A 10996-nucleotide genomic window follows, 5' to 3' on the forward strand; every position below is an offset into this window, starting at 1 on the left:
TGCTGCAAGCACCCTTAGGTGTCCCAGCACCCGGATGGTGCTGAGCTGCCTCGCACCGCCGGCAGCGGGGAGGGATGCTCTAACCCTGGCGGCAGCATCCCGCCGGCTCCAGAGGTGCTGGAGGGGGGGGTCAGGGAGCCTTGGATAACACACGGGAGGTGGAGCTTCCTCATCCTGGCTCGCCCAGGGTGGATCACGGACCCCAGGTCGGTTTGGGGTGATGGGGCTCAGCTCCTGCCCGTAGGACGGAGCCCTATGGAAAGGGTTAACCCAGGAGCAAGCCTTGCATCCCTATCCCGAAGCGTTGCCCAAGCCATGGAGGCTGCAAGGGGACGGGATCCAGTGGGGTTATCCCCGGGGCTGCTGGAGATGGGATGCTCGTGGCGCTGGCATCACCCCGCACGCATCGCTGCCTGCACCCAGCACCCGCAGGCACTGCAGCACCCAATGAGCTTCCTCTTGTGTCATGGAAAACCTTCAGCCCAAAGGGCAGGAAACTCCCAGGGGAACCAGAGCATCCGGATGGCCACGGAGGGGATGGGAGCTCTCATAACCCCACTGCGCCGCTTGGGAAGCTCATTGCCCCCCCCCCCCAGGGCCCAATCCTGTCGCTGTGTCGATGGGAGCAGAGCGCGTGACCTGGCTTCACCGGGATTCAATAGCACTGGATCAATGCCCTGACCCTTCCTGCTGTGCCCCACATGTGCCCTTGCGGGGAGACAGCAATGGGGAGAAGAGGGGATGTGCCCTGGGGAAAGCCTTCCCCATCCACAGCACGGGGTTAGGGTGCTTTGGGTGCTGCTGGGGTCTGCTGTGGCTTGGAGGGGTGCGGGATGGGATCAGAGAACCATGGGATGGGTTGGGATGGAGGGAGCTTAAAGCACATCCGGTTCCAAGCCCAAGCCCTTCCACTGGAGCAGCTTGCTCCAAGCCCCCCCTGTGTCCAGCCTGGCCTTGGGATGGGGCAGCCACAGCTTCTCAGCACCCTCATAGTGAAGAATTCCTTCCTTACATCCAATCTGGATCCCCTCTGGTTCAGCTGGAACCCATCACCCCTCGTCCCATCACTCCCATCCCTGATGGAGCCCATCCCCAGCATCCCTGCATCCCCTTCAGACACTGGAAGCTGCTCTGAGCTCCCCACACAGCCCCAGTGGTGTCAGCCTGGCTCCGGCCGGGGGAGCTGCCCCATGGTGCCGTGCTGTGCCATGGGTGCCCTGCAGCACCCCATCTGCAGCACCCCCAAACCAGGGCACGTTTCCTGTCCTGCTGCCTCTCACCTCCCTTGGTGACTGCAGACGGTGGTGATGGGGATGCTGCAGCCAGCAGGAGGAGGAGGAGGAGGAGGAGGAAGCACCAACAGAGCCTGCTTTGGCCTCAGGTCTCCCATCGGAGCCGGTGCTCGGGGTCATGGTTACACTGGTTTCCCCACACAATCCAGTGTGTTTGCTCCCCAAACACCTTACTGGGAGCTCCTCCTCCCATCTCTGCCCCCCCCCAATCCCCCCAATCCCCTTTGGACCCCCCACGCTGCCCCCATCCCTGCCTCCATCCCTGCCCCATGTGCTCTGCAGAGATTGCGGGAGCCCAGGAAGGGGACGAGCACCGAGCCCCCCATCTCCCCCCCCCTCCTTTATAGGATGTGGGGAGGCAGCTGCCAGGTTGAGGCTTCAAACAGGGCCAGAAGTGACGCAGAAAACCACAGAGGGAGGAAAACAGCCTCTGCCTGCCCGCCCCGGCCCCACTGCAGCACCCCGGGGCCGGCCGTGCCGATGGCATCCCGGAGCCTGCTGCTCCTCCTGGGAATGTGGGGTGAGTGCCGGGGCGATGGGGCTCGGCGGGATGGGGGGTGCCCAGTGAGCACCCAGCCCTTGGGGTGATTTAAAGCACATGGGGACCCCCCCCACCCCCTCGGTTTTCCTGCTGTTGGGAATAATCTGGGGGGCTCAGGCTTGTGGGCTCTTATGGGGGTCGCTGGTGATCATTTGGGGGTAAACCCAAAGCATGGGGGGCTCTGGACAGGCAAGGGTCCTGGGGGGGGGGCAGGGTGCACCAATGGGTGCTAGGGGCATCCATCCATCCTTCCGTCCTCATTCCCAGCTCATTCCATCCCCGGCTGAGCCAGGAGATGCTCTCCTATGGCCAAGGACTAACCCAGCATGATCCGAGCTCCCCACTCACTCCCATACACTGGGGTATGGGGACAGGAGGGTCCCCCCAGCTGGGTATGAACAGGGAGCTCCTGGCCACCATCACCAGCTTCTACCCACCAGCAGCACCCTTACATGGGCACAAGGCTGATCTGAGCCCCCAGAACAGCCTTTTCTCCCCCAAAACAACCACTGAGAGGCCGAAAGCTGGGAGCTGCTGCCCCAGGTGGGGGGATCCCACGTGCCCTGGGACGAGGAGCTGGACTGATGCTCTATCCCCATCTTCCTTGCAGCCATCACCAGCCATGGAGGAGCTGCGCCGAGCACTGGAGGTAAGAGCAGGGATGGGGACCACGCTATGGCTCCGTTAGCATCCCTTTGGGCATGGCTCCATCAGCATCCCTTCAACCATGGCTCTGTTAGCATCCCTTTGTCCATGGCTCCATCAGCATCCCTTTGGGCATGGCTCCATCAGCATCCCTTTGTCCATGGCTCCATCAGCATCCCTTTGGGCATGGCTCCATCAGCATCCCTTTGTCCATGGCTCTGTTAGCATCCCTTTGGGCATGGCTCCATCAGCATCCCTTTGTCCATGGCTCTGTTAGCATCCCTTTGGGCATGGCTCCATCAGCATCCCTTTGTCCATGGCTCCGTTAGCATCCCTTTGGGCATGGCTCCATCAGCATCCCTTTTGCCATGGATCCGTTAACATCCCTTTGACCACAGCTCCATCAGCATCCCTTCGACCGTGGGTCCATTAGCATCCCTATGACCATGGCTCCATCAGCATCCCTTTGGCCATGGATCCGTTAACATCCCTTTGACCACAGCTCCATCAGCATCCCTTTGACCACAGCTCCATCAGCATCCCTTTGGCCATGGCTCCGTTAGCATCCCTTTGACCATGGCTCCATCAGCATCCCTTTGTCCATGGCTCCATCAGCATCCCTTTAACCATAGCTCCATCAGCATCCCTTTGACCATGGGTCCATCAGCATCCCTTTGACCATAGCTCCATCAGCATCCCTTTGACCATAGCTCCATCAGCATCCCTTTGACCATGGGTCCATCAGGATCCCTTTGACCATGACTCCGTTAGCATCCCTTTGACCACAGCTTCATCAGCATCCCTTTGGCCATGGCTCCATCAGCATCCCTTTGACCATGGGTCCATCAGCATCCCTTTGACCAAGGCTCCATCAGCATCCCTTTGACCATGACTCCGTTAGCATCCCTTTGACCACAGCTCCATCAGTATCCCTTCGACCATGGGTCCGTTAGCATCCCTTTGACCATGGGTCCATCAGCATCCCTTTGACCATAGCTCCATCAGCATCCCTTTGGCCATGGCTCCATCAGCATCCCTTTGGCCATGGCTCCGTTAGCATCCCTTTGACCACAGCTCCATCAGTATCCCTTCGACCATGGGTCCGTTAGCATCCCTTTGACCATGGGTCCATCAGCATCCCTTTGACCACAGCTCCATCAGCATCCCTTTGGCCATGGCTCCATCAGCATCCCTTTGGCCATGGCTCCATCAGCATCCCTTTGACCATGGCTCCATCAGCATCCCTTTGGCCATGGCTCCATCAGCATCCCTTTGACCATGGCTCCATCAGCATCCCTTTGGCCATGGCTCCTTCAGCATCCCTTTGGCCATAGCTCCATCAGCATCCCTTTGACCATGGCTCCATCAGCATCCCTTTGACCATGACTCCGTTAGCATCCCTTTGACCACAGCTTCATCAGCATCCCTTCGACCACAGGTCCGTTAGCATCCCTTTGTTCATGGCTCCCTTAGCATCCCTTTGTCCATGGCTCCATCAGCATCCCTTTGTCCATGGCTCCATCAGCATCCCTTTGACCATAGCTCCATCAGCATTCCTTTGACCATAGCTCCATCAGCATCCCTTTGGCCATGGCTCTGTTAGCATCCCTTTGGCCATGGCTCCGTTATCATCCCTTTGGCCATGGCCTTCCGCAAGAAGCCCTGGTGGGGACATGCCCACGGAAAACACGCTGTGGACGGAAGGAAATCCCCTTCCACCCTTGGCTTCCCCACAGAACCCAGGCTGCGGCTCACGGGCGGCGGGTGCCGCTGCTCCGGGATGCTGGAAGTCAATTGGGACGGCAAATGGAGCCGCGTGTGCCAGGACGTTGTGATTGGAGCCAGTGCTGATGGCATGTGCCGGAGCCTGGGCTGTGGTCCCCCCATCACCGGGCCCCTCCGGCTTGCGCCCAGCACCGGGAAGGAGCCACACTTGGGTCCGCTGCGGTGCCCGGTGCTGGTGGATGCTCCAATGGGATGCGTTTGGGAGCCGGCAAACTGCACGGAGCACGCGGTCCTCACCTGCAGCGGTGAGTACGGATCCCAGCCCTGCTCACCAGCATCCCCATGGGCCTGGCCCCTCTCTTCACCATACAATCATGGGATGGGTTGGGATGAAGGGAGCTTAAAGCTGATCCAGTTCCAACCCCAACCCCTTCCACTGGAGCAGGGTGCTCCGAGCCCCTGTGTCCATCCTGGCCTCGGGATGGGGCAGCCACAGCTTCCTTCCTTACATCCAGTCTGGATCTGCCCTGTTTCAATCCGAACCCATCACCCCTGCTCCTACCCCTCCGTAACCACCTTGTTCTTGCTTCAGAGCCAGCAAAAACCACCCCGGCGCCTCCTCCAGCCACCACACCGGAGCCCACCGGTAAGGCCCCAGCTTTGCTATGATGGAATGGGTTGAAAGAAGCAATGCCCAACCCGGACCCCCTTTGTTGATTGCTTCGCCCCATTAACAGCGTTTGGGGCCAAAAAGTGATGTTTTGGGGGACTTCCTGCTCTATAACACAATGACCCCCCCCCCCCCCCATTCCTCCCAGGGCCCCCCCGGCTGCGCCTGGTGGATGGTGATACCGGTTGCTCGGGCTTCCTGGAGCTGCACAAGGCAGGGATGTGGGGCTCGGTGGCCGCGGACCGGAGCATCCCGGTGGCGTTGGCGGCCCGCGTGTGCGGGGCCCTGGGCTGCGGGAGCGCCTTGGAGGGCTCCGTTCCCCCACGGCCGCGGTGGGGCAGCCCCCTACCGGTGCGCTGGGAGGTGATGGAGCCCTGCGGGAGCCTCCTCCTCCTCGAGTGCTTCAACGGGAGCAGCGGCCGGAGGGGAGCGGAGCCCGCGTTCATCCGGTGCTCAGGTGAGGACCGTCGGGGCTTGGCTACGGGGGTGCTGGGGTGGGTGCTGGGGTGCTGGGGGCAGCTCCCACCGCGTTCACCCCACTCATCGCGTTCCTCTCCTGCATGCGAGGGTAAAACAGGGGTGCCCCCAGGGCAGCTCGAAGTAGGGGGGGTGGCCGCCTAGAAGGGGATGATCCCAAGGTCCTTGCCGACCCGAAGCGTTCCGGGATATCCCTGTGGAGCTGCTTGGGGCTGGCGCCCTGGGAAGGAGAGCCGTGAGGAGGGGGCTGGCTCCCCATCGTGGATTCATGGAATGGGTCGGGATGAAGGGAGCTTCAAGCTCATCCAGCTCCAACCCCAAGCCCTTCCCACTGGGGCAGCTTGCTCCAAGCGCCTGTGGCCTTGAGCACTGCCAGGGATGGGGCAGCCACGGCTTCTCTGGGGCCGCAGCCCCCTCCCAGAGCAGGATTCCTTCCCAAAGCGTTCCCACCATCTGCCCGTGCTCGGAATCCCTCCCGTGGGATTCAGGGATGAGCCGCAGCAGCCGGCAGAGCCACGGGCACAGCTCCTTCTCCCTGCGGCACAAAGGGGAAGCGGTGATGCCAGGAGCCCATCCCAGGGGATGGAGGCTCACACGCGGGCGGGATTCCAAGCCCTGGCAGCCGGTTCCAACGCCTCCCCATGGATCTGATCCCTCTTTCCCCCCCACCCTTTCAGACTCCCAACCCAAGGCCCTGCGGAGGCTGGCATCCGGCCCCACACCATGCGAAGGGGACATCGAGGTCTTCCATAGGGACCAGTGGCGGGTGCTGTGCGACAGCAGGACCCTGCGGGCGCAGTGGGGCAGGGAGCTGTGCCAGGAGCTGCGCTGCGGGAACCTCTCGTCCAGCACCGAAACGCGGGACCCCCCTCCTTCCACGGGGGTCACTTGTGGGGTCCCCAACCTGCACCTCTGCCCCCTCAGGGACACCCCGAGCTGCTCCAGGATCCGAGTCGTGTGTAAGCCGCTGGGGGATGCTGAGCTCTATGGGGGTTACACTGGGGAGCGGGGGGCAAAGGGGATGGGTCCAACGGGGGCTCAAGCTCCCAGCATCAGCGGCAAGGGTCTCATTCGGTGAACGCTGGTCCTCTCTCCCCAGGCCAGGACTCGAAGCCGCATCCCAGCGGCACGGCCCCGGGTACCATCGTGAGCATCTGCCTGGCCCTGCTGCTCTTCGGCATCCTCTTGGTCCTCTGCGGGCCTCCCGCTTACAGGAGGCTGATGAAGAGAAGTAGGGCACAAGCCCTGGATCCCCTCTTCCTATGCCCTTTGCCGTGCATCCATCCCTGCCTTGCTCCTCCACTGAGGGCCTTCGGGAGATGCTCCGCGCTGATGCCCATTGTCCCTGAGCCTGCCCCACTATGGGGTGGGCACAGAGAAAGGGGATTAAGCACTGAGCACACACAATAGAGCAGACAGGGGGGTTCGGGAAGGGGATTACCAGGAGGAGGAGGTGATTGGGGATGACATATGGGGCCGGCGGGGTAGCGGGGGGGACAGCAGCCGGAGGAGGAAGCGGCATCAGGTCCATGGGGAGCTGCCCATCACATCGCCTGCCCTCTGCCTTCCAGGGTCCAGGAAGAAGCAGCGTCAATGGATCGGCCCCACGGGACTCAACCAGACGGGTGAGGGGGTTGGGGGTGGGTTGGGGCTGGGCTGGGGCTGGGCTGGGGCTGTTTTGGGGATGGTTTGGGGCTGGTTTGGGGCTGATCTGAGGCTGATTTGGGGCTGGTCTGGGGCTGGTCTGAGGCTGGATTGGGGCTGGTTTGGGCTGATTTGGGGCTGGTTTGGGGCTGGTTTGGGCTGATTTGGGGCTGGTTTGGGCTGATTTGGGGCTGGTTTGGGCTGGTTTGGTGCTGGTCTGGGGCTGATTTGGGGCTGGTTTGGGGCTGGTTTGGGCTGATTTGGTGCTGGTCTGGGGCTGATTTGGGGCTGGTTTGGGGCTGATTTGGGGCTGGTTTGGGGCTGATTTGGGGCTGGTTTGGTGCTGATTTGGGCTGGTTTGGGGCTGGTTTGGGGCTGGTTTGAGCTGGTTTGGGCTGGTTTAGTGCTGATTTGGGCTGGTTTGGGGCTGGTTTGGGATGGTTTGGGCTGGTTTGGGGCTGGTTTGGGGCTGATTTGGGGCTGGTTTGGGGCTGATTTGGGGCTGATTTGGGGCTGTTTTGGGGCTGGTTTGGTGCTGGTCTGGGGCTGATTTGGGGCTGATTTGGGGCTGGTCTGGGGCTGATTTGGGGCTCGTTTGGGGCTGGTTTGGGCTGATTTGGGGCTGGTTTGGGGCTGATTTGGGGCTGGTTTGGGGCTGATTTGGGGCTGGTTTGGGCTGGTTTGGGGCTGATTTGGGGCTGGTTTGGGCTGGTTTGGGGCTGGATTGGGGCTGGTTTGGGCTGATTTGGGGCTGGTTTGGGGCTGGTTTGGGCTGGTTTGGGCTGGTTTGGGACTGGTTTGGGGCTGGTTTGGGCTGGTTTGGGCTGGTTGGGGCTGATTTGGGGCTGGTTTGGGGCTGGTGCTGATTTGGTGGGTCTGGGGGATTTGGGGCTGGTTTGGGGCTGGTTTGGGGCTGGTTTGGGGCTGATTTGGGGCTGTTTTGGGGCTGGTTTGGTGCTGATTTGGGCTGGTTTGGGGCTGGTTTGGGGCTGATTTGGGGCTGGTTTGGGGCTGATTTGGGCTGGTTTGGGGCTGGTTTGGGGCTGGTTTGAGCTGGTTTGGGCTGGTTTAGTGCTGATTTGGGCTGGTTTGGGGCTGGTTTGGGATGGTTTGGGCTGGTTTGGGGCTGGTTTGGTGCTGGTCTGGGGCTGATTTGGGGCTGATTTGGGGCTGGTCTGGGGCTGATTTGGGGCTCGTTTGGGGCTGGTTTGGGCTGATTTGGGGCTGGTTTGGGCTGATTTGGGGCTGGTTTGGGGCTGATTTGGGGCTGGTTTGGGCTGGTTTGGGGCTGATTTGGGGCTGGTTTGGGGCTGATTTGGGGCTGGTTTGGGGCTGATTTGGGGCTGGTTTGGGCTGGTTTGGGCTGGTTTGTGCTGGTTTGGGGCTGGATTTGGGGCTGGTTTGGGGCTGGTTTGGGCTGTTTTGGGGCTGGTTTGGGGCTGATTAGGGGCTGGTTTGGTGCTGATTTGGGCTGGTTTGGGGCTGGTTTGGGGCTGGTTTGGGGCTGGTTTGGGCTGGTTTGGGGCTGATTTGGGGCTGGTTTGGGATGGTTTGGGGCTGATTTGGGGCTGGTTTGGTGCTGATTTGGGGCGGGTTTGGGGCTGATTTGGGGCTGGTTTGGGCTGATTTGGGGCTGGTTTGGGGCTGATTTGGGGCTGGTTGATGGCTCTTTTGGGGCTGGTTTGGTGCTGATTTGGGGCTGATTTGGGGCTGGTTTGGTGCTGATTTGGGGCTGGTTTGGGCTGATTGGGGCTGGTCTGAGGCTGAGTTGGGGCTGGTTTGGGGCTGGCTTGGGCTGATTTAGGGCTGGTTTGAGCTGATTTGGAGCTGGTTTGGGGCTGATTTGGGGCTGGTTTGGGGCCGGTTTGGTGCTGATTTGGGGCTGGTTTGGACTGATTTCGAGCTGATTTCGGCCTGATTTGGGGCTGATTTGGTGCTGATTTGGGGCCGGTTTGGTGCTGATTTGGGGCTGGTTTGGGGCTGGTTTGGGCTGATTTGGGGCTGGTTTGGGGCCGGTTTGGTGCTGATCTGGGGCTGGTTTGGGGCTGGTTTGGGCTGATTTGGGGCTGGTTTGGGGCCCGCAGCAGGCAGAGCGCTCCCGTTTCCTGCCTCCACATTGACTCATAGCACGATGCGAACCCGGCCCCGCTCGTGGGTCCTGCTTTGACTCAGCCCCTTCCCCTCCGAGCAGCATCACCTCCCAGGGGCTGCTTCAGCCCCAAATCCCCCCCCCCTATTCCCCACTGTTCCCATCTTCTCCTCCAGTTTCCTTCCACCGCAACAGCACCATCACGCAGAGGCCACGGGCAGAGGGGCAGCGGGTGCAGGGGGGGGACAACGACTACGCTCAGCCCCCCAAGAAGAGCCCTCACACCCCGGAGTACCCAGGTGAGGGCAGGAGGATGCTGGCAACGGCTCCTCCGGGCTCCATTCCCAATGGGAACGACCCACCCATGATAGAACCCCTGCATCCATCCATCACCCCACAGCCCTGGAAGGAGCGTTGCGACCTCCCAACCCTTCGGAGAACGCCTCGGACAGTGACTACGACCTGCACTCTGCGTGCAGAGTGTGACCCCAAAGGGTGCTGGGCCCCAGGCCAGCCCTCCCCCTGCTCATGACACTCTGCAAGTGCTCTTTTAGTGGCTTTCCCTGCATTCTTTGGGGGTGGGAGGAGAAAATGAACTTGGATTCCTTCATCAATCCCCCTTTTCCATGGGGGGAAAAGGGGGGATGAAGCACCAGGAGCAACCGGATCAAGCAAGAAGATGGCCCTGCCTGTGGTAGGGGTGGAAGGAGATGATCCTGGAAGGTCTTGCCCAACCCAAACCCCTTCTGTGTGCCCATGCAAGGATGAACGGATGGGAGGTGATGGAGGATGCTGGCACAGGGCGGCCGGAGGAGCTGTGGCTGCCCCATCCCTGGCAGTGCTCAAGGATGCAGGGGCTTGGAGCAAGCTGCTCCAGTGGAAGGGCTTGGGGTTGGAACCGAATGGGCTTTAAGCTCCCTTCATCCCAACCCATTCCATGGCTCCAAGAGATGTCAATGCCCTGCACTGCTCCCCTCGGAAGGAAGCCTGCGTCCCCAAAGGGATGGGATGAGCTCTGCTCAGCCCAGAGCCAAACCCGCCCCTGCTCCTACCAGCACACGAAGCCATCCTAAACCCAGCTGGGGCTGCTCCCCGGGGCTCAAGCCCCATCTAAGGAGGCTTCCTCTTGCTCTTGAGCTTCTCCCACTGGAGAGTGCGAGGAGAAGGGGGTTTAAGCTCTTTGCATGGGTTCAAGAGGCACATTCATCCCTGCATGAATGGGGCAGCCATGCTTTGCTCCCTGCTGAGCGGCACCACCATCTCCTCCGTGCCTCCAATCCCGGATCCACCACACTCCTCCTCTCAGCCAGGCCAGGCTAAAAGCAGCTTGAGCTGCCCTGTGCCAGGCAGCTTCAGGACAAAGGCAGTGACCCCCCCGTCCGCCTGATCCCGCTGGAGCTGTGAAACAGGGGTGTGAGGAGCAGGGGAATTACTGGCAACAGGTCAGGTGTTTAATAAGCACCAACCACGGCAACAAAATCGGGAATTCTTCTAGGAATTACGTCTTGTTTCCTTCCTTCCAACCCTACCTGTGCTATTCCCAGGCTAGAGAGCTCCTAGTGATGGAGGACAGGTCCAAGGGGAGGCTGCTCCTCTGCTCCGTGATCCCACCTGGATGCTGCATCCAGCCCCGGTGTCCTCAGCATCAGGACATGGAGCTGCTGGAGCGAGTCCAGAGGAGGCCACGAGGATGCTCAGGGGCTGGAGCAGCTCCCATAGGGAGCCAGGTTGGGAACATTGGGGCTGCGTGGAGAGCAGCCTGAAGGGGATGCAGGGATGCTGGGGATGGACTCTTCATCAGGGACTGGAGTGATGGGATGAGGGGCGATGGGTTCAAGCTGAAACAGGTCCCTTAGGAAAGATGGGAGCAAGGAAGAGGAGTTTGAAGCTGATCCTGAACGAGCCTGAAAGGT

The 10996-nt window shown here is 61.0% G+C and overlaps 1 protein-coding gene across 1 annotated transcript; it reads left to right on the forward strand.

The window, feature by feature from the left end:
• Positions 1-1753: 1753 nt before the first annotated feature.
• Positions 1754-9569, forward strand: CD5 (CD5 molecule). The gene is made up of 10 exons (XM_057410628.1): positions 1754-1812; positions 2444-2482; positions 4215-4508; positions 4796-4849; positions 5022-5330; positions 6028-6309; positions 6450-6581; positions 6922-6975; positions 9260-9382; positions 9484-9569. The coding sequence occupies exons 1-10, from the start codon at positions 1773-1775 to the stop codon at positions 9567-9569; spliced, it is 1413 nt and encodes a 470-aa protein (XP_057266611.1). The 5' UTR covers positions 1754-1772.
• Positions 9570-10996: the final 1427 nt, after the last annotated feature.

This window comes from Pezoporus wallicus, unplaced genomic scaffold (genome assembly GCF_028554395.1).
Source record: "Pezoporus wallicus isolate ANWC-B61680 ecotype Strahan unplaced genomic scaffold, APGP_CSIRO_Pwel_v1 contig_8787, whole genome shotgun sequence".
NCBI lineage: Eukaryota > Metazoa > Chordata > Aves > Psittaciformes > Psittacidae > Pezoporus > Pezoporus wallicus.